A 23341-nucleotide genomic window follows, 5' to 3' on the forward strand; every position below is an offset into this window, starting at 1 on the left:
AATCCCCAGCACCACAAAAAAAAAAAAAAAAAAAATCATCCTGGAAACCAAATAGGGAGAGTCAATGCCACAGCCACACACTCCACAGACCAAGATTTGCATATTGCATATTGATTTCTACTACCCAATTTCATCACCCTGTTGTGGGTTTGCTTGTGTTTGTTGGGGTCCTGGAGACTGAACCCGGGCCACGCACACACTGGCAGAGCTCTCCGCTGAGCGAGGTCCCCCAAGGAGCAGCCGGCTGGGTCCTGGAGCTCTCTCAGGCACCTGGGAGTGGCTCAGCCATCTGGGGCCCCTCCGTGCGCCTCCTCAAGGTCCCTGCTCACCGTGACACCTGCCTGGAGATGCCGCATTCCCTGGGCTGCGTGTCGCTCCAGAGCTTGGCTTCCTGGTGGTGTCCTCCTGCCCCCAGAACGCCCTGCCTGCGGCCTCCGGGGGCCCGGCTGCTCCTTTTGGCCAACTGGGGAGGGCTGAGTCCTGCTGGTTGGCCCTGGTACAAATGCTGATTCACAAACCTGAATGATTTCCCTGCTACTTGGCTCCAAGGCCCCGGTGCCTACTCCTGCCCCATCAGCCTCCGGGGCACCTCCATCAGGACCCCAGCCCTGGTTTCCTCACAATCCAGAAGCATCCAGCTGTGAAGGGAGCCCTGGGCCCTTGGACCTCTCACCACGGGCCGCCACGTTGGCAGCTGCGGGCGCTCACTGTGTGCTTCCACACATCGTCAACAACCTGTGATCGTCCCCATTTTTCAGATGAGAAAACTGAGGCAGAGAGGAGTCAAGGGACCTGGGCAGGCCAGACAGATGGGAATGGCAGAGCCGGACTTTGAAGCCGGCCTGCAGGAGGGGAAGGGCCTGCAGTTGGGGGGTGCCCGGGCCAGAGCTATGGTGGCAGGAGGCGCAGGCTGTGTTCCAGGACCCGAGGGTGGGAGCTGGGCAGGCAGGGGGCTGGGAGGACGGGGTGGGGGAGGCAGAGCCGGGTAAAGGGCTGCCAGTCCCCGGCTGGGACCTGGACGTCCTCACGCTCTGCGCCCACAGGTCCGACAGGAGGATGTGGCTGCTCTGGGCGTCCCTGCTGTGCTGGGCACTGCCGCCCCCCGCCCAGGGCAGGGCCCACAGCCCGCTCTACCTGCGGGTCAGCAAGGATCAGCTGCAGACAGGTGAATGTGGAGGGTGCGTGGCGGGAGGCGGGGGTCAGGAGAGGGGGCCGCACCCCCCCCAGCTTCTCCCCACCAGCCACGGGACTCACTGGCCGGTCCCGGGGGCTGACCTGTCTCTCTCCGGCTCCGTCACTTGGTGTGGCCCTAAAGAGCACTTTTTGTTTGTTTTTGGTACCTGATTGAACCTGGGGGCCCTCGACCCCTGAGCCCCAGCCCCAGCCCTAGTTTGTACTTTATTTAGAGCCAGGGGCTCACTGAGTGGCTTAGCGCCTTGCTTTTTCTGAGGCTGCTTTGAACTCTGATCCTCCAGCCTCAGCCTCCCGAGCTGCTGGGATTACAGGTGTGCGCCCGGCGCCTGGCTTTTCGAAAGCATTTCTAAGCTCCTGGTCCTCGAAAAGTCCCGCATCTCCCAGCTCTCCCTCCTCTCCAAGACCTCCGTCTCCTTCCTTTCTTATTCAGCCCTTCTGCCAAAACTGGAGAACTCTGACCCTCTGAGAAGGCAAAGCTCTTCCTGCGCCTCCTCTGGAAATCCCTCCTGATCCTCCCAGCAGGACTCTCCCTCCTTTGGGCTCCCAGTCCTTTGGTGGAGCCTCTTCTATGGCCCTATCCAAGTGTAACATTGCACCTGTTGCCCTGTCCCTCTGTGTGCCTCCCTCCCCGTTGGCTGTGAGCCACTTGTCTCCCCCACTCCCCCCCCCCCCCCCGCTCCAGCCTCACCCATCTTTCTATTTCACAAACCCACCAGGCTCATAACCACCGCAGGGCCTTTGCACACACCGTTGCCTATGTCATTCTTCCCCAGATGGTCAACAGTGGGCTCCCCACTTCCTCAGGCCTCGGTTCAAAGGTCACCTCCTCAGCGAGGCCCTTCCTAATCCCTCTGCCCCAAACAGGCCCTCAGCCTGTCAGGCTTCATCTGCTCCCTTTTAGTCTGTAGCACTTAATTGATGCTAAAAATTACTTTGCTCACTGCTCTGAGCGCTGGGTTGTTGTCGTCTCCCTGACTAGAGTGTAAACTCCGTGGGGTCGGAACCAGGGTGCTGCTGTCCCTAGAGCCCTGCTGAGAAGTGCTTCATAAGGGCCTGTCAGCCACCGGCAGTGGGGACGCACCTGGAGTCCCGCCTCCTCGGGAGGCAGAGGCAGGAGGATGGCTGGGGCCCAGGCTTTCAGGCGCAGCCTGGGTGACACGGGGGGCACTGGTGAACGAGTGGGGGGAAGGCCCAGGCTGAGGAGGCCGTGTCTACAGATATTTCAGACCTGTTTGCAGAGCAGCAGATCCTGAGCCGCGTAGTCAGGGTGCCTGTGACGGGGACCCCGGGGGAAGGCGCGACTGTCCTGGACCACCTGCCCTTTGTCAGCAAAAGCCTGTCCAAGAAGAGCAGCGGGCTGGACCTGTCGCTGGTCGGGGACCTGCTCTCGGGGAAGAGCCTCCCTCTGCTGTCGGACCTGCTCCAGGCCGGCGGGTGAGTGGCCTGCGGCTGCTGTGGCCTTTCCTGCCCCGGGGACAGGGCCTGCGTCCCGTCCCCAGCCCACGTTCTCGCCTATCCAGCGGTGACAAGGTGGGCAGCCAGGTGTCTCTGTGGCCTCTGCAGGATCGAGCACAAGGCAAGGGTGTCCTTCCGTCCCTCCAAGCCACTGAACCCCCCTGGGAAGGCAGGAGTGGGGTCTGAGCCAGGCTCTGAGCCCCGCAGTGCGGCCGCCCTGTCCCCTTTCTCTACAAACCTGTGTGGTGTCTTGAAAGACATTTTAAATAAATTGACCCCATCTAGCAGTCGAGACTCTCTGGGCCATGAGACCCACCCCGCCAAGAGAAAAGGGGAAAAAAATAGAGGATTTTTCTAAAAATCTGGCTTTTCCAATTGTGTCTGTTTGTCAAAGTGCCCCAAGCTGAGTCGCCTAAACAGCCTCACTGTCTGCCTAGCAATCAGGCCCAGGTACAGTGTGGGGTCACCGCCCCTTGGGCTGGCTCCCCGGCTGCTGTCACCTAGGGCGCCCTCTGGTGCTGGGTGTAGGAACTCCATCCATCCCTGCTCTGCACGCCGGGGGTGCCGTCTGTGTGTCCAGAATCCCCCTACCCCAGGACACGTCATGTGGATTAGGGGCCTATACGACCCCAGGACAGCCTGGGATGACGGATGACGTCTGCAATGACCTTGTTTCCCAATAAGGTCACATTCTGAGGCTCTAGGGATTAGGACTTCAACATATGAATTTGGGAGCCAGGGACGTAATTCAGCCCTGGACACTGATTCTCCTTAAAGCAGAACTCTGGGCCACTGGTTGGCCCCTCCAGGATAACCACGGGTGGTAAGGTCCATGGCCCCGAGTCCGTCCCCAGCCGCCCCACCACTCACTATGTCCCTTGCTGGGCTCTGAAAACAAATGAGGCAGAGAATTAAGGACGGACATGGGGACCCGTGAGACAAGTGCCTGCGCGCAGGGCAGGGCTCCCCCCACATCCGTCCCCAGCATGAGCGCCTCGGACAGCAGGCCACACCCTAAGGCAGCAGACGACTCAGAGGACGTTTTCGGGGGTGGGGTGAGGTGAAAGGCCAGGGCACTGCTGGCGGGAGGAGGTGCGGCCCACGGGGCCCCAGCCTGGCCAAGGCCCGGTCGGCTGCAGTCACCCTGGCCTGTGCATTCACAGTGCCTCTCCTGCCCGCCCCACCAGGGCATGGCTTCGGAGAGCGGCAGGAAAGCTGCGCGGGTTCCAAGGCATTCTGGAACCTTCCAGAAAGTTCCCTGCTGGAGGCCAGGGTTTCCTCCCGTTTGGACTTGCAGCTGCCGGACTCTCTTTGCTCTTCTTTTCCACAGCCTGCCTTCGTGGTCTTGTTTTCTGATTTGGTGTGGCTGTTTGTTTTTTGTTTTATCGAGGCTGGGGACCAAACCCTGGGCCTTGCATGTGCCAGGCAAGTGCTCTACCCCAAGCCTTGTCCCCAACCCCAGAGGCCCGTATTTGAGTTCAGACAGGTGAAACATGACAAGACGGCCCCTCCACGTCTCCCCCCATTTCACAGAGGTGGACACTGAGGCCCAGACAAGGGAAGGGGCTTGTCCCGTCTTCAGGGCTTAGAGACTGTGATTAGAGCCCCGTGTTCCACAGCCAGGCTGGGGTCACCAGGAGGGTTTGTCCCAACTGTCGCCCCAGCTTCTCCTGGGGTCTGCCCCTGTTCCCACCCATTCAGATACACACACCCCACAAGCCTCACCAGCACCCCGTGCCTCTCCAGGTTGGTCATAGAAGATGCCAAAGGACCCGAGGTCACCCTGCAAATCCTAAGCGACAGCCTGCTGCAGGTCACGCTGCGCTGCAAACTGTACCTCTCGCTCCAGGAGTAAGTACACGTGGGCTTCCTCACCACCCAGACCTGCATTGCCAGGACGCCAGCCAAAGCCACGGGCCACGTGTCACCACAAGGACCCTGATAGTCCTTTCTATCCGTGCATGTTTGAAAGCCATTTTGCTGGTGGGAAAAATGAAGCACAGAGTGGGAAAGGGACTTGCCTGGATCACACAGCGAGTCATCCAGCCTTCTGACTCCATGCTGGGGGACACACACCCACTCTGGGCACCTGGGCAGCTCAGGGCACTAACAGCGTGGCCTGAGGAGGGTCTAATATGCGCTCACCTGGAGGCTGGCACTCCTGGGCTGGGCAACTGACCTGGCAGGTCTGCTCCCTGGCCTCGGTTTCCTCATCTGTGAAATGGGCACCGGGCTCCCTGCACTAAGCGGTACTGAGTGTTCATCTGCAAAACTCAGAAATGCCACAGAGCAGCCCGTGGACCGCTGTTTGCCCAGGAAGCGGGAAAACTCATCGATGCCCTTCAGCTACACGTCCACCCCCACTTTTCCTTGTAAAATATCTTCCTTCCCCTTGTCGGGTGGCGCCGTCAACGTGCTGAGTGACCATCATCCTGGTGGGGGCTGTAGCAAGCAGGGGAGCCTGAGGCCCACCCCAAGGCCACCCTCAGCTCCAGGTGTGGGTCCCCCGTGAGGGTGCCGCCAGGTCCCCCGGTTGTCCCTGTTTTAAGGAGCTCTCCTGATTTTCAATCTGAGTCCTCCGGGCAACCGTGGGGCCGGCTGTGACGTCCTGCCTCAACCTGGGGCCGGGTTCGAGCCTGTCCCACATGCTGTCCCTCCAGGATCCTGCGGCTCAAAGTCATCAAGAACATTCGCATGGGGGTGCGGCTGGAGCAGACGGGGACCAGGACCACGGTGGCCTTGGAGGAGTGCCACACCCCTCCCGGGAGCCTGAGCGTGGAGATCCTGGGGCAGTGAGTGGCAGGGCCCGGGCCCACTCCTCCCCCCCGAGCTGACCCACCTCAGAGACCCGGGGCTGGGCCTGCTGCCTCTCCCTAGGGTCTAGAGAGCCCAGGGCACCGGGGACAGGGTCATCTCCAAGGCCCCAGGCTGACGGGCCACCTGTCCCCATCTCCTGCCTCCACACCGGATGTCATGGCTGAGAGCCGCCCCTCGGGCAGGCTCAGACCTCCGCCTGGTCCCTTCCTACAGGGAGGACCTGCCCAGGCTGCCCCGCTCCCGGCCTCGGGTTCCCCACCAGAAAATGAGGTGACCCCGGCACCCGCCAGCGGGGCGGCGTGGGGAGGGGCCCACCCAGGGCAGGAGCTGCCGCGGGAGGTGACGCTGCCTGTCGATCTCATGGGGACGCACCCGTGCAGAGTCCTCCGGGAGGCCTTCTGTGGCCTCTTCGGCCAGCTAGAGCTCTGTGCCCAAAGTGGCCATGGGTCCTACCAAAGAGAGAAGGGAAGAGAATCAGGGGAAAGTAGAGTCGGCAGGAGAGAAGGGGGGGACGAGCAGACCGCAAAGAGGGGAGAGAGGACAGGAGGGGAGGGGGGACAGCACCCGGGAAGGGAGAGGCCAAGCCACCCAGGCCAGCAGGGGCCCCTCAGCCCAGCCCGGGCCTCCCCTCTCTGACCCACGCCTGCCCTTGTACAATGTGTCGGGTCCCACAGCTGTCCCCTTCCCCTAGGACGGACGCCCTCCTGGTGGACAAACCTCTGGAGTTGGTGGCCGGCGTCCTGGACCACTCCCTGCCCTTCCTGCTGCAGAAGATGGTGAGTGGCCCTCCCGCCCTGCCTCCCGCCCGCACCAAGGGAGCAGGCCGACCGTGACCCCATGCTAAGGAGGACCGTGTCGTCCCCCAGGTGTGCCCCCTGGCCACAGCCCTGCTCAGCTCCCTGCTGGAAGACCTACTGACCATCGTCCTCCGTAGGTCACTGCTGCTCAGGGCAGAGGCGTCCACTCCCCCGCCCGGCGCCAGGCACTGTTCTAGGCTCTGGGAATGCGACTGGGACAAGGCAGACCTCCCGCAGGGACCTTGCTTTCTAGTGGGGGGAAGGGGCCATGTCACTTGTGACCTTGACAGTCCTTGACCCTCTGAGCCCGTTTCCCTGTCTGATTCAAGGGGCCCACAGAGCAGGGCCGCTGGGTGACCCCAAATCCTGCACGAAGCTGTCTCTCGCTTTGTTCTAAGATGCACAAGCGCAGCCGTCTCAGGGCTGGGGGTCGGGGGGACCTTTCTCCTGCCCCCCACCCCTCCCCTGCCGTGGGCTGAGCCCTGGTTCTGTGTCCACCTAGCCCCGGCCATCTCGGGCCCAGAGGACGTCCAATACTACGTCACCACCACGGAGTTCAGGGAGGAGGCCATCCTGATGAGAGTCCAGGTGAGCGGCCCTCGGCCAGCAGACCCTCTGGGGACGTCCGCTGGTCCAGGGGAGAGGGACGAGGAGGGGGAAGGGAGGAGGAGGCCCGAGGCCCGGAGCTCACCCAGGGGCCTGGCCAGCGAGGGGGGCTCAGCTCTGTCCCAGCACTGCCACCCGGGGGGTCCCTCCACCTGGGGAACCGCGGTGTCTGCCCCGCTCTGTCCCCTGCTCCTTGGGACACAAGAGGTGGCAGGGTGCGGAATCTGCCTGGGTCCCACAGGGCCCTTCTGACAAAGGCACAGAGAAAAGGTGGGATCAAACCGGGGGATGCGAGGAGCCAGGCCCCTGGATCAGAGCCCAGCGCCCGGCGAGCCCGGCAGGTCCTTGGCAGCCAGCTCAATGTCCCCTTCCTTCTTCTCTCTGAAGCTTGTGACCCCCTGTGGCCCAGCCCAGAGGGCCCCAAGGCCTGACCACCTGGCCCCGAGACCCCTCCCACCATTAGCCCCAGGCAGCATGGGGGACCTGGTCTTTCAGACGGAGCTCTACAACGACATCCTGTCCTGCCTCCACGCCAGCAGGGAAGTCCTCGTGGCCCCCCAGGACCCCGCAGTGAGTGCTCCAGGGTGGGGCGGAAGGGCCTTCACCGGAAGAAACTAAGGCCCAATGGCGAAGTGCTGTCCTGGGCCCACATAAGTCACCCGTGCCCTGGGCCTCACCTGGGGACTCCTATCTCAGCCTCAGAACCCCGCAGGGAAGCCCCTCGCCGGAGACGTCACTGTTCACAGCCCTTACTGCCCCTCTTCATCCACAGCACTCAGCAAATGTTTGTTGAAGGCCCACCGTGTCCCGCGTCCCATGCGCAAGGCGTCCCTGCCCCTACAGAGCTCAGGGCCTCGTGGTACACAAACAGCTTATTTTATTTAAAATAAGCAGGGCACTGGGGTAGTCAGTGGCTAGTGATAGCCAAAGGGCCACCGTGGACAGCGCAGTGTGTGACGATATCTCCGAGAAGTGACCTAGAGAGAGCAAGGAAGCACATACTCAAAGGTCCCCAAGAAAAGCCAGTTCCCAGGGTGAATGGGGATCAAATGAGCAAGAAATACAGATGGATCCACCCAGAAGCAGCTCATTACACCCAGAATAAAGTCTCCTTCCTGCAGCTCCAGGGTACTGTGCCATCTGACCCCTGTCCCTCTCTCTAGCCTGGTCTTCTCACCCCCCACCATTCCAGACACACAGGCTGAACTGGTTCCTACCTCAGGGCCTTTGCACCTACTGGTCTCTGCCTGGAACACTCTCTCTCCACTGTTGGTCTCAGTTCAAACGTCATCTGCTCAGAGAGCACCTTCTTGACCTCTTCCATTCCCACCAAAACACTAGTCATATTCTAACTTTATATATGTACATGTGTATATAAGGTTATATATACGCAAAGTGGAAAATTTCACACCATGAATCTGGTTCATGCAAAAATAAATAAATATTTATTTATTTATTTATTTATTATATATATATTTTACATATATATGTAAAATAGTGTGTACAAACCAAGACCCAGATAGGGCAAGTTATATGTTTAAGGTCGTCCAGCAGGTCACATCTGGACTACAGCCAGGCCTCCTGCCTCGCCCTGCTGTCCCCTCCCCTCTGTCCCACAGAGGTGTGGAGCCCTGAGGCATTAGGTGGAAGCCCGTGATCCCTTGTCTGCAGAAGTTCTTGTGCCCGTGGTTCTTTGCAGCCCCACTTGTGATGGGGGGAAAGTGCCGTTGACGTGGATGTCGTGGCCTCGTACAGCAGGTCTGGGTGGGTGTGGCAGAAAGGAGTGTGCTAAGGAGGACCTGTGACCTCAGGTGGGACCAGGAGGCAGTGCATGTGGCCAGCAGGTTCCCATGTGACTCGGACGTTCTCCTGATTAGCGCCGTGTTCCCACGTGGCCTGATTAGAAAGTCCCCTGGGGTGGGGGTGTCCCCATTTATGGCTTGTACGAGGCAAAGCGACCCAGGAGGTCGTCCTGGAACCCGTGCTGAGTGACGTGGTCCCCGTGACGGTCTCTCCATGTCGCCGGGTAGGAGTTCTCAGAATCAGCTGAGAGAGAGAGACGGTGGAAACAAGGAAACGTGAAGTTTCCAGACGGAGCCTGCGGAGACACTGGGCGCGGGGCCCCTGTCCTGCGGAGACCGGCCACAGCGCAGGCGGCGTCCCGTCCACGGGGCTGCAGGACACGCGCACACACTCTGTCCTTTTTCCAGGCTGCTGACCTGGTCCAGCTGCTGTCCCCGGGAGAGCTGGAGCCCGGGCCCACGGTAAGGGCACTTGCCAGCTCCCCCAGCGCCCTGGCTGGTGTCAGGGAAGGTTCTGGAACAGGGCAGGGCTGGGCAGGCTCCATCTGGCCAGGGCTCCCCCCCCCACCCCCCGGGACCCCAGACCTCCCTGACCTGCCTCCCCAGGCCTGGGGAGGAAATGAGGGACAGCAAATGCACACCTGAGGGTGCTGCCAGCACAGGGGACCGTGACCTTGAGGAGCCCCACCCGCTGGGCAGGGCTGGGTGCTGCCCTCCACCGGGTCAGGTCCCCCCTCCAGAGGCTCAACCAGGGAAGTCACTTGTCACCTCACATTGCGAAGCAGATGGCAGAACTGGGATTTGAAACCAGCCTCTGGCCCCCAAGTCCAAGCTCAGTGCCCTCTTCAAAGGCTTTTGGAATGTGGCATCGAGGCACTTAGGGGAGGGCACTTAGGGGAGGGAACTGAGAACGCTCCTTTAATCCCTCCCGGCTTTATGGGATAGGTGTACAGAGAGATTAAGAAACTTGCCTCAGGTCACACAGCTTGCAAGTGTTGGGACTGGAACTCTGGTGCCAAAACTTATGTTCTTACCTTAAGTATGAACAGGACAAAGAGGATGAAATCCCACCTCTGAAAAGTTCAGAGAGGGTAAGCAACCTCTCCAAGGTCTCACAGCAAGCTGCTGCAGAGCTAGAATGAAAACCCAGACGCGCTGCCTCCTGGGTGGTCTTGTTCCCATTCTCTGAGCTGAGCCTAGGGACCATCTCCCCGCCACAGCTTCACCATCTCTGCTCTAACTTCCTTCAGGCTTCTGATGGGTCCAGAGGGAGCGTGGGACTGACCATCAACACTCCGGATCCTCCCACTGTCTACCTGATCGGCCACACAGCTACGGTCACCCAGCCGGGCTCCCTGGTACTGCTGGGGCCCAACAACACCTCCAGCTCCATTTCCTGGGTGAGTGAGGCTCGAAGGTGGTTGTTCGGGGGTCCTGGGCCCACTGACCGTGGGCAGGGTAACAGGAGGGCAGGGCAGAGCTCACCACCGTGTCATCAGCTGACGTCAGTCACACTCAGGCCACCGTGCCCACTGCCAGGACTGAAGCCCACTAGCACCTGCTCCCGGAGCCCACCCCCAGGGCTGCCCATGGTGTCCTCAGAACGGAAGGATCGTGTCCCCATCCCTCGGCTCTGCACTCCTGCTGGGTGACCAAGGTCCCTGCACCCTCTCCCTGGACGTCAAGGCATTAGGAGCCCAGGAGGAGGCCGGGTCCTCCATGCCCCAGGGCCAGCCAGGCTGGAGAGGGCAGCCCGGGGGCCCGGGGGACAGACAGCCCCTGGTTGTCTCTTAGTTCTGTTCCCCTGAGGTGACCACTTCCCATTTAACAGACCTGGTGCCTCAGATAAGGGGCCAGGGGTCTGTGAGTCCTCGGGGTCCCTGGAGCCTGTTGTACGATTCCGTGGCCCAGAAGCTGGCCACGTCTGGCAGGTGCAAAAAGTCCATTTTTGAAAGATGAATCTGGAGGGGCCTCCTCACAGCCCAGGGCTCTCTGCTTCCAGAGCCGGGTGCTGGAGCCAGTGACGTCACTGCAAAGGCTCCCCCACCTCCCCCACCGCAGCCAGCCCCGGCCTCTCCCCTGGCGGGGCCCACGCGGGCACGGCCTGAGCGGGCACAGGAGCGGGGCCCACACTGCACACCAGCCCCAGGGCGGGGGGCGGACGGTTCCCCCGCCTGGAACACAAATCCCACTCCCCTCCCAACCTCATTCTTTCAATTCCTCCTAGAAACTCCTGTCAACAGCTGCATTTTCCTCCACAAACCAGAAATTAAAACTCCAGTTCTCTCCAAACAGGTAATGTTTTTTGTTTGGAATGTTCTGGAAAAAAAAAAAAAGACAGCCCACAACAAGAGTGGAGGGGGAGGGTGTGGTTGTGGGCACAGTCCCACCTGCTGTCAGCATGGGGGAGGGAGGGGCACTGTGTCCACCCCGACAGCCCCGCCAGCCGCCCTGACCTGAGAGACCCATCTCTTTTCCCTGGTAGTGCCGTGGTCACCCTGGGCCCTTACCCGGCTGTTCTCAAGAAGCAGGTGAGTCCCTTCCCATAGCCTTGGCCTCCCCGTGGTCTCAAAGGACCCAGCGCTGGACAAACCCAAGGTCCCAAGGCACTGGTGCCTCGGGGTGGAAAGGCTCATTCGCTTCCTGTCCCATCTCCTCTCCCACTGGGTGGCAGGGAGAAGCCTCCGGGCTTCAGCTTGCCCCTTACCCTCCTCCTCACACTGAGCCAACACTAACCGAGCACCGACTCTGCCCGGCCCTGCTCAGGGATATGTTGGGGAGCAGCAAGGAGGTCCCTGCCCTGTGGAAGGCCACACTCCCCAGGAGCCGCAGTAGGGCACATTAGAGAGCAGATTATACAGGCCCAGGGGGAGGGGACAGGGGATCAGGCATGTGGGTTGGGGTCAGACTGAAAAGGAGGGTCTGCGAAGGCCTCGTTGACAAGCTGAGCACCAGAGGAGAAGTGGGGAGACTGGGGCTGTTGGGAAGAAGTGGACCCAGGCCCCCGGCCAAGCGTGCCTGATGGACAGGTGGCTGTTGCAGGGACAGTGAAGGAGGTCAGAGAGGGGGCAGGGTCAGGCTCACAGCAGGGGTGGCCGGTCCTCTGAGTGAGCCAAGAGCTATGGAAGGGAGTGTCCAAGCAGAGGAGGCTCAGACTGGAGGGCCAGGTCGAGGCTGGAGGCCAGGAAGAAGGCTGGCAGGAGGAGCAGCCCAGCACTGGAGAGGCCCTGAGTGAGGAGGTGGTGGCGTGGAGGGCAGCAGTCAGTTATGGGTGTGTTTGAAGGTGGCACTAAAGGGACCTCTCGGTGGAGTCGACGTAGGGGAAGAGCGGTGTCCAGAGCCAGGTTCTCCACGGGCACCTCATCCCCTGCATGTTGAGGACAGCCGCGCAGGGCTCCCCGCTGGCCTGAGTCCCCTGCTCACAAGGGAGGAGGAGGGGAGGCCTCTTCAGGGCCCAGGGCCCGGTGCCTGTGCAGGGCCAGGGGCACGCTCCGTTCTCAGCCTCCTCCGTGTCCCCGGGCCAGCGGGGACAGCCCTTCAGTCTTGGCTTTGAGTGAGAGGAAATGTGGGAGGAGAAAACAGTTCTCGGCACGTCGTCCTTAACTCCAGCCAGGCCAGAGCGCGACCCGGCCAACACGACAAATGTCACCACCCGCGCCACCTTGGGCCTTCCTCCCTCCATCTCTACCTCACAGAGGCCCAGGGCTGGAGGTCCTGAGGGTCATGTGCCCGGGTCAGGGACTTCTGTGACACCCCAGGGGCAGTCCTCAGACCAGGCTGCCCTGCATCTGGTCAGGCAAGCCACGCGCTGTCCCTGCCACCCGCGTCACAGACACCACCTCCCTCCTGGGACCACCTCCCGGGGGACAGGAGGAGGGCGATGAAGAGGAGGGCCTTCCCCAACCTGTCCGCTGGGTTGGGACCATCCTGGTCATGGCCCCCCAGCACGTCCCCAGTGACAGGAGGTGGCAGCTCCACGTGTGACGTTACTGGCACCTCTCAGCCTTAGAGAGCTCCCTCGACTGTCCCCAGTGACACCTGTGAGGCTGTGGCCCTGGGCTCCACGGACCAACCGTGTCTCCCCCGAGAGTGCACAGGGCGAGGGTGTCTCTTCCCGAGGCCCTCCGTGTCCCCCAGTCCCTTCACCAGTCTGCCGGCTAGCCCCAAGGTCCTTCAAAAGTGCTATCTCCATGTTGTCCCCATGGGCATCTGTGCACTGTCCCTGTGGGCAGAATCTGCCAGCCCAGCCGAGGGGACGTTCCTGGAGGTGCCCTTCCTGTCCCCCTTGCTCTGCTGCAGGAGGAGCTGCGGGCTTCTCTCTCTCGGTTCCTGAAGAGGAGGTTCCTGCCCCATCACAACGGTAAGCCCCACGCGACTCTCCGCCATGCCACATGTCACGTGGCTTGGAGCAGCTCCAAACAAGTCCAAAGGGCCTTGTCCCCAGTGGGCTGAGAACTGTCTCAGGGAAGGCAGGCGGCAGGGCAGACACTGGACCTGGTGTGACGGCAAGTGCCCTCTTGTCCTGCCTGGTGGCCGTGTGAGGGCAGCTGGGGGTGGAGAGGGGCACTGCTGCTCGGGACGGGAGGCCGGCGGAAGGGCCTGGAGGGGAGCAGCCCGCAGAGCACCAGGTGGGCCTCGGGGAGGCCACAGGAAGGGGCGGCTCGTCAGTGGCCGCGCACAGGGCAGGGATCCTGACCCGAGAGATGCGGAGGCTGCACTTCACCTTCACCCCAACGCAGGACACTTGTTAGCACGAAAAGACAGGCCAGGGGCCAGGGGCCAGGGGTCAGGGGCCATCTCGGCCTTTTACTCAGGGAAGAGACTGCACCTCCAAAGGGCCACTTCCCTGCTCTCAGGAGGGGCCGGGCTGTCGGGGCTGTCCTGAGCCGACTGGGTCCGCGGGTCAGTTGGACACAGGGAATTTGAACTTGGGGCGGGGTCTGTGCTCAGCCCCTGGAGGGGGTTGTTTGGGGAGAGGTGAGAGCAGGCGGCGTCTGGCTCCTTCTCACTCCCTTCTCCCAGGCCTCGCCACTGGGGGCTTGTCTGGCAAGAAATGCAAGCTCTGCCAGAGCACCGCGGTCTCCCTGGGGCTCCCCCAGAGCAGGCCCGGGGAGGAAGGCTGGTCTGGGTGAAGCGGGAAAGCCCGGCCAGGAGCAGTGCGGAAGGCCGCGTGGGGCCCGGGAGACTGAACTGTCAGAGCCTCAGAGCCCTCCCCCACCTGGCCCTGCTCCAACTGTCGCCAAGGTGACCTGTCCCAGGGATTGTCCCTCCCTCTGGGAGTTGACAGGTCTGTTCATTGATGTCTCCTCTGGAACCTGCCCCAGTCCATTTGCTCCTCACCTTTTAGCCACCCACCGGCGCCTCCTGGGCCTGGTCACAGGAAGGAAAGAGGTAAGAGGAGGAGGCGGGAGAACCAAGAAGGACCAGGAAGCCTAGGAGGGGCAGGGCACCCCACTCCTAGGGCCACCAGAACAGCAGCCGTAGCCCCCCTCTCCCTCCCGGGAGAAGTCTGTGTCACTACTTTGTAAATCCACCCTGTGGGATGTGAAAAGTAAAAATAAAAACCCGAGACAGTGAGACCCGGGGGAGGAGGTGGGGAGGCCACCTTGACGGCCTTCCCCTCTCCCAGGAGGAGCCCTCCCGGTGCTGCTGCGGCCGGAGAAGGCGCCTCATCGAGTCTCACAGTGACAGTCTCTAGAAAACACTGACCCCTCTCCAAGTGCCGGCCCCCCACCCCCAGCCCCAGGACTCAAGTTCCCGAGTGACATGTTCACTAAGCCACCCTCAGCCCATACAAGCCCAGTCCCCTCCTTGGTTCAGTGGCTCATTTTCCACCAGAAAGTGGGTCCGTTCCCGTAGGTCAGTCCCGTTCCTGGACAGAAGGCAGGAACAATCTGTGACATGGTCTCTGTGCCGCCTGCCTCCGCGTCCCTCTCCAGCGTTCAAACTTCCGCCCATGGGCAGCAGCACTCACCACCGTCACCAGCGGTATCCTGGGGAAGTGAGCGGGGAAGACTGAGTGCAGCTGGGAGTCCGTCCTACAGAGATGCACTCGGCCTCCTGGCCTCAACCTCCCCTGCAGTGAGCGGGACAGTCACCATTCGCCATGTGATTACCTAAGTGTCTGTGTCCCAACCAGAGGGTGAGCTGCCTGAGAGCAGAGCCCCCAGGTCTCCCACGCAGCCCAGCACTCTGCCCGCAGCCTCACGCCCGAAGACACTCATGTAGGATACACAGACCAATCTACTCACCCCTTGGCTCTTCATCTTTCGGATGCAACCATCCCACCAGGTCCAGAGAGGTTAAGTGACTGACCCAAGGTTACATAGCAAGTCTCTGACAGAGTTGATTCCAGAACCCTGGTTTCTGGCTTCCCCGACAGAGTCCTTGTGCTGTGACTCCTGTTAGGACACAGGGTAAAGAAGCAGGTGGGCTCCAATGCCAGCCAGACTGAGACCTACGGGGCCAGGGAAGCTGGGCATGAAGTGATTCAATTGGTCTCTGAGAAGGGGACTAATTGAAGGCAGAAGAGGGTGGCAAGGGAAGACCCAGAGAGGCAGCCAGGTGCCAGGTGAACAGGGGCGCAGCCTGCTGGGGAAAGGGGTGCTCTTCGTACTGCAGCCTCCCTGCAAGGGGAGGCCAGGGCCAAGGCCACTGAGGAATCCGGAGGGCTGCCTGCAAGAAGCAGCCCAAATAGGAGAATCGGCAGGAGGGCCATCTGGCCTCCACACAGGGAAAGGACCAAGCTGGGCAGTCTGGAGGCTGGGGCCAAGGGACTGTGGAGAGGCCTCTGCATGGTGAGGACAGAAGGAAGACACGCACCTGTCACTCTTCCTCCATCCCACCCCCACCTGTAGGTGCCAGAAGGACACAGCTGGGGGGGAGGGGTTACACTCTCCTTCTCTGGGGCCAGGTGACAGTGTGGGTGGGGCTGGCTAAGGGCTGCTCAGCCCTGAAGAGGAGTCGGGGAGCTCAAGCCAGGCCTCAAGGTCAAGTCTAAGGAAGTTTGCAAAAACCAACTGGCCGAGTAGCTAATTCACAGAAACTGAAATTGAAAAATGACCAGTTCTCCACGTTTACCAAAAACTTGCTTTCAGGACTCTGGGTAGATAAGTATATTCGTGAATACACTTATATATTTGATGGATATCATCCTATTAGCAGAATCCAATTTTTAACATTTTCAGGTGAATTTTTTGGTTTATTCCAACTTTTTTCTAATCCTGTTTTTGAGCCGTTCTGTTTCTACTGACATTTCAGCATTTTTTAGGAGCTCAGTATTCTCAGCACAGTTTTCCCGCAGCTGAAGAACAACCGCGCCTCCCTGAAGGGCCCTGAGAAGCCTCAACAAACTGATCGTTCCTTAACTAGCTGCTGCTAAACAGAAGACCTTGGGCTGGGCAGTGGCACCCAGGCAGTGCCTGCCAAGTGCCCCAGGACCCTGGGTTCAATCCCCAGAAGGTTGGGGGGTGGGGGCATGGCTCACAATGACAGAGGCCGGAGGCCACCCTGGAGCAGCAAGTCTCTCCATCCTGCAGGGGAGCCTCGTTTTTCTGGAATGGAGATGGCCCCAGGTTGCAGAAGGAGGCTGGGTTTCACAGTTTACAATGAGGGCGAATCACTCACTGGAGACTGCGCGCAGAGCTGTTGGGACACACGGGGACCTAGTTGTGCTGGTTGAAATTTGAACTCGGAAGGCAGTGGTAGGAAGTCACGGGAAGAGCTCACAACTCGGAACCCACTGCTTACCTTCCTTCCTCTGCGACCTGGAACCCCACTCTGTGCTCCTCTCCTTCCAGGGACCATTTGCCGTGGGGAAGGTCAAGGCCCGGGGTTCAGTACTGCCCCCCTCTTCAGGCCCCGTTGGGTGGAGAGGCTGGGGACTAGGCGGGAGGGAGGAGGTCGGCTCTCCCCTCAGGGCCGGCGTTAAGGTTGGGCAACGGTTTCCCAGGGAGCGGTCTTGTGGAAGGTCATTTTCCAGAGCCTTCCCAGGGGAGCAGCAGGGTTCTCTGGCCTGGCCCCGCTCACCCCCCAGCGCCGCTCCCCGCTCCCCTCTTGTAGCGCAGCTCAGAGGACACAGCCTCCCGCTGCCCAATGTCAAGGGCCTCTCCTTCAACCAGGCCCACATGGACCTCTCCGAGGTAGGTGCAGAGGGAGCCCTTTGCAGGGGAGGTGGGGGTCAGAGGCTCCTGCTCGCCCGCAGAGGCGGAGGCGCAGTTGGAGGAGGCGCCTGCGTGGGCCCAGCCCTTTGCCTCCCTCTCCTTAACCACCTGTCACAGCTGTCCTGGACGCTAGGCCCCATTACAGATGAGGAGACCGAGGTTCCTCAGGCCTGCAGAGTCCTTCAGGAAGCCAGACCACAGGGCTGAAGAGCTCAGCGCCTTCCACACATGCAGGACTCTCACAATCAGCTCCACAAAGTCATTTTTATCACGGAGGGAACTAAAGGCTCAGAGAGGCAGAGAAAATGAGAAAACTTGCCCAGCACAGCAGAGCTGGAGTCCAAGGGGCTCATCTGAACTCACCTATTGTTACCTTAGCCTGGACTACCCACCTCCCTAGAACTCAGGTGTCCCCAGAACAGGGCTATAGTTTACATGACAAGTGCCACCAGGAGTTGAGCAGTGCACAACCTCACATCCTTGCATGGCAGGCCTGACCACCCCTCATTCCTTCATTGCCATTCACTCATTCAGTCAATGTATCTCAGGAAAAGCCCCCAAGTCTGGTCTGTTCCTTGCTCGCAAGCATCTCTGAGACTCCTTCTCCTCTGCTCAATCCTCTTTGTCCACCTGGTCTCTGACTCTTTCTTCTTGGAGTGTCCTTGGGACAGGGTACAGTCCCTCTCTAGAATAGCCTCAGGGAGAGTGGGTTTTATGGGCATCGAGGATGAATGGGGAGTGCAACTCTGTTTCTGTTCACAGGACTACCTGCTGTTGACCATTCCAGAGTAGCCAGTTCTGACCCAGGACCAGTCCCTGCCCTCAACCACGCATGCTCAGGACCTCCAGGTCAAGAACGGCTGAATCACCGTGGACTTCTCTGTACAATAAAGATGCTTCCTGCTGGAGGAGGAGTCTGCTCCGTAGTCGCTGACCTACGGGGTTCTGGGAGGCGGGGGCTGTGTCCAGCTATTTAAATGAAGCCCGTGGTCCTGGCTCCTGGGGCCTGGCGGGGACGGGGGGGGGGGGGGGGGGTCTGAGCTCTGTTCTCAGCTCTTCAAGAAAAGGGAGTTTCCTCCCAAAACGAAGAAAAGCCTGTGAGTTTCCAAAGCCCAGGCCCTGAGCGGATGGGGTGACCGTGGTGCAGGACGGGTGTGCCATGACCATGTGCCATCGTCGGGAGGGTCCCAGAGACGCCAAGTGGCCCCGGCAGAAGGTGGCGGGCAGGGAAAGGCAGGGCAGGGGCTGGTGCAGCGGGAAGCCTGGGGCCCGCAGGGCAGAGCAGACACAGCACAGGTCCTCACACCTGCCACCTGTCCCACCCACAGTAAGGACACAGCCCCCACACAGCTCCCTGAAGGTCTTGGGTTCGAGGTGACTCTGCAGCCATGGTGCGCCCAAGGGAGCCTGGGAGCCCCTCCCCAGGGAAGCCCCACCCACCCAGGTCACACCCAGCATCCGCCCAGCACCTGGGGATGCCCACTACACCAGAGGGCTACTGGAGACCCTGTGTCCCCCTTCGCCAGTGTTAAGGGTCAGCTTGCTAGCAACGTGTGTGTCCCCATCAGCTTTGCTTCAGGTGACACCTTGGGCACAAGGGTCACAGTGGTTGCCTGTGTGTTTGGGGTCCTAAGTGTCCGATGGCTGACGTTTTGACATGAAGGGCCACTAGCTGAAAGTGTGCCTTTGAAGAGCCACGAAGTACGACTGCCTGTGTGTGGACCCCCAAGCGTGGACCCGGCTTCTCCACTTTTCCTCACCTCCAACGGCCCTTCCCACCCTCTGACCATCTGCCTGTTCCCCCGTAAACGCCGAGAGCCCAGGCCAGGGGGCAGATTTGAGACTTGGTCTTCCAGCTCATCTATTTGCCCGCCTCAAGGATGATACACTTTTTGCAAAACTCGAAGTTTCAGCACCCAGCTTGCTGCAGGCCTAGTTCAGTCAGGGTCACAAAATGGCCCATGGAGGTGGCCTCATGGCCTTGAAGGCCTCAGTGACTTTATCAGGCCCCTCCCTTCACAGCTTGCAGGCAGCCTCTTCCATCTTCAGAGAGCACTGAGGTGCCAGGGGGCATGGGGGCTGGTCGCCACTCCCAGGCGGGCAGGCCCACCTTGAGAGTTCTGGAAAATAATATTCCTCCAAAACAATGCGGCAGTGAATCCAATGTTTCCAGGAACCGTGGGCCCTGAAGGCAGGAGGCAGGTACTGAATGTTAGGCGCTGGGCTTTGGCCTTGCCCCATCGCAAATTAGTGCTAAACGGACACACAGCCATAGTGGACATGGCCGGGAGGAGGGGAATAAACCGGGCTCCCACTCCCACCTTTCGCAGCTGCCCTCGGAGTTGAAGTTCTGACCTACACAACCAGCCCGGGTGTCCCACGAGTGCCAAGGAGGAAAGCAGCCTAACTGCATCCTATAGGGCCAGACCCCTCCATAACCAAGGCCATTTCCACACCCAGGGGACGAGCCCCCACGTCCTCTCCCAGCCCAGCCTCGCTACTCAGCAGGGAGCAAAGGGCCAATCTGTGCCCCTGCCCCAGACGCCTCTCCCTCTTGCACTCTGGTGGCCCAGCATCTCTCCTGCCCTCACCCGTGAAGGGCGTCTTAAGGAAATCACCTCTGAAGAAGTGGCTTTCAGGGCTGGGGCTGGGGCTCGGTGGCAGAGCACTTACCTAACATGTGTGAGGCACCCGGTTCGACCCTCAGCACCAACCATAAATAAATAAAAAAATAAAGGTACTAAAAAATATTAAAAAAAAAAAAAAAGAAAGAAGCAGCTTTCAAACTTTTCAAGGCTCATGATCCATTTCTTCACTTAAAACCTTACACAGCAAAGCAACGCGTACAGCCGACCACAGGAGCGCTCCTGTGGCCTCAGTGAGGCTGGGGAGGCTGCCCGGCCAAGGCCCACCTTCCACGGCCCCTCTGGGGAGCCTCCGCGCTCGCTCTGAGTGGAGATCAGGCCTAGGCCGGAGCCTTCAAGAACCCCCAGGGCCAAAGGCACATGGGACAGGTGCATTGACAGCCAGGGGTGATAACTAAGAGTGTGGGGGGCTGGGAAATGGGGCCTCGAGCAGAGAGCACAGAGCCACGCTCCTCCCCGGCCCCAAATCCCAAAGGCCATCACTCCTCCACACCTTGGCCAGCAGCCCACCAGCTGCCACAATGTCACACTGGACAGGGCTCCCCGCCTCTCACAGGTGACTCTACACGCCTTCTCCCCATCTCTCTGCTCCCACCAGGCCCACACCCCACCAGAGTGAGTTTTCAGAACGTAAATAAATCACACCACCCCCTGGTGAAGACTCCCTGTTGCTCCTGTGCCACTCAGAAGAACATCCGCAGGCTTCCTGGAGGCCCACCCGGCCCGGCCTGGCCTGGTCCTGGCCCCAGCCCACTGGGCCCTTCACCCCTCTCTCTGCTCTGCCCAGGAGCCCAGAGCTGCTCCCCTCCCTCCTCCCACAGCCGCAGGGTCCTACCTTCCCTCCTTGAGGTCAACTTGCACGTCACCCTCTCTGAGGTCCTAATGTTCCCAACAATGATAAATGTTTGAGGCAACGATGTGCCACGGACTCGGCTCATTATATATGGGGTGCCTGTGTGGGAAAACCACGCTGTCCCCGCAAATATGCCCAGTTATTATGTGTCAATTACAATTTGAAAGTATTTAAAATTTCTTAGGGACATTTTTCCCCTTTTTACTACCATCCAGTGAAATTTATGCTTGGAAAAATCTTTGCTTTATCCAGATGTAAATGATGACATGGGAAATGCACCTGGTGGCGTGCACCTAGGGTCCCAGAAGCTGAGGCTGCGGTGGGAGGATCAACCAGCCTGGGCAACACCAGCCCTTTCTGTTTTTCATTTGGGGACTGGGCATCACTAAGCTGCCCAGGCTGGCACTAATTTACAATCCTCCCGCCTCCCAGGTCCTGGGATTAAAGGCGTACCCCACTGCACCTGGTTAATACTTTTATTTTTACTTCAACACTTTAATACATCCTTACTTAGTGACAGAGTGAAAAGCAAAAAGGTGATATTTTATGGGAGTGTGCTTTTTAAAAATGTCCTTGACGCATTTAAAAAACTCTATTATGTTGTCTTATATATTAATATTGCCAACTTTCTATTACTTTCAAAAATGTACCTTCATAATGTGTTTTCAAAAAAAAAAAAAAAAGAAAGAAAAGAAAAAGAGGAATGAGAAGCCCCCTCCTCGGGGCCCCCTCCGCGACCCCAGTCTCTAACTTGGTTTCTCCCGCACTCTGGGACTGCTGGCCTGTTTTCTCGTCCCATGCGCGTCTCGCTAAGGAGTCATCTAGGGAGAGCTGGAGCCAGGCCTGGGCAAACTTAACCACCACCAACCCAGGCCCTGCCAGCATCGGAGACACCACTGCTCGCCCCCAGGGGGCTGAGGACTTCAAAGTCTCTATTTGCATAAAAATATAATCCAGTGATAAATCATTCTTCTCTATTCGAATTAAGAGCCCCTAGTAGGGATTGAACCCAGGGGTGCTTAGCCACTGAGCCCCACATCCCCAGCCCTTTTTGTGTTTTATTTAGAGACAGGGTCTCACTGAGTTGCTTAGCACCTGGCTTTTGCTGAGGCTGGCTTTGAACTTGCAATCCTCCTGTCTCAGCCTCCAAGGTGCTGAGATTAGGGGCATGCACCACTGCACCCAGCTCAGTAGTGACTTTTTTTTTTTTTTCTTTTTAGTTGTAGATGGACACAATACCTTTATTTGGTTCATTTATTTTTATGTGGTGCTGAGGATCAAACCCAGTGCCTCACACATGCTAGGCAAGCACTCTACCACTGAGCTACAGCCCCAGCCCTGTAATGACATTTTAAAACAAATGCAACCCAGTTTAAAAGGCTATGCTGAACCATTTTTCTTTCCAAAATAAATCTGTAATTCCTATACTTCACTAATTGACTCTCACTTTCTCCCACAAGAAATCCAAATACTTGTTGGGCTCAGAGGTACATGCCTGCAATCCCAACTATTTAGGAGGTGAGGCAGGAGAATCACAAATTTGGAGCAGTCTGGGCAACTTCGGGAGCCCCTGTCTCCAAATGAGAAAGAAAAGGGCTGGGAAGTGGGATGTAGCTCAGGGCCAGAGCACCTCCACATATTTAAGGTTGGTATGAGGAACCCAGGAATCTTGAAACTATTCATGTTATTTGAAATGCATATGATAAAATCTCACTTCTAGGGATTTCTTTTTTATTTTTTATTTTTTGGTGTGTGTGTGTGTGTGTGTGTGAGAGAGAGAGAGAGAGAGAGAGAGAGAGAGAGAGAGAGAGAGAGACTGGAAATTGAACCCAGGGCCTCATGTATGCTAAGCAAGTGTTCTATTACTGAGCTACATCTATTGTCCCCACTTCTGGAAACTTCCTAGAGGAAAAAAAAATTGGACATGCAAAAACAAAGGGCAAGACTGTTGACACAGCATTGGTTTTATGGTGAAAATTTGGAAATAACCTAATTGTCCAACCTTAAAGGATTGCTTTTTATGATAATTTCTTAATGAGAGATATTATACAGCCATTAAAATAATGCATTAACAGTAATAGCTAAACTATGGAACCAACCTAGGTGCCCTTCAACAGATGAATGGATAAAGAAATTGTAAAATATATATATATATATATATTGCAATATTACTCAGCCTTAAAGAAGAATGAAATTATGGTATTGGCAGGTAAATGGATGGAGCTGGATAATATCATGCCAAGCAAAATAAGCCAATCTAAAAAAAAAACAAAGGCCAAATGTTTTCTCTGATATGCGGATGCTGATTCACAATAAGTGGGGTGGCTAGGGAAGAACAGAGGTACTTTGGACTAGACAGAGGGAAGCGAAGGGAAGGGAGGGGGAATGGAGGTAGGAATGATAGTAGAATGAATCAGACATTATTACCCTGTGTGCATATATGATTACATGACCCTGTAGCTCTACATCATATACAACTAGAAGAATGAGAAGTTATACTCCATTTATGTATGATGTGTCAAAATTCACTCTACTGTCATGTATAACTAGTTAGAACAAATAAAATAAAATAAAATAATGCTTTAAAAAAGTATTTGATGTCATAAAAATATGGTCACAAGATCAGGATACACATCTATTGAGACTGTGATCCCAAGTTTGAATATATATAAAACACCTCCACTCGGGCTGGGGCTGTAGCTCAGTGGCCAAGCACTTGCCTAGCACATGTAAGGCACTGGGTTTGATCCTCAGCACCATACAAAAATAAACAAATAAAATAAAAGCATGCTGTCCATCTACAACTACAAAAAAAATTAAAATACATCCACTCAAAATGTTGGCCGTAATTATCAGTCAGCTTGAGCAATAGGATTGCAGATGATTTTTGTTTCTTAAAATCTTTTCCAAACTTTTTGTCATGAATGTGGTTGCTTTTATCATTAGAGGAAAAAAAAAGAATTTCTCATTTACTCAACAAATGTATATCAAGCACCTCTTCTGTACCATA

General features: G+C 58.0%; 1 protein-coding gene across 1 annotated transcript; it reads left to right on the forward strand.

Moving 5' to 3' along the window:
* Positions 1-1056: 1056 nt before the first annotated feature.
* LOC113179002 (uncharacterized) lies at positions 1057-17625 on the forward strand. The gene is made up of 15 exons (XM_026383353.2): positions 1057-1165; positions 2412-2628; positions 4396-4500; positions 5310-5441; positions 6158-6242; positions 6333-6396; positions 6766-6851; positions 7257-7439; positions 9080-9133; positions 9922-10071; positions 10899-10966; positions 11157-11202; positions 12971-13031; positions 16733-16812; positions 17596-17625. The coding sequence occupies exons 1-15, from the start codon at positions 1057-1059 to the stop codon at positions 17623-17625; spliced, it is 1470 nt and encodes a 489-aa protein (XP_026239138.2).
* The last annotated feature ends 5716 nt before the right edge of the window (positions 17626-23341 follow it).

Source organism: Urocitellus parryii, chromosome 6 (assembly GCF_045843805.1).
Source record: "Urocitellus parryii isolate mUroPar1 chromosome 6, mUroPar1.hap1, whole genome shotgun sequence".
NCBI lineage: Eukaryota > Metazoa > Chordata > Mammalia > Rodentia > Sciuridae > Urocitellus > Urocitellus parryii.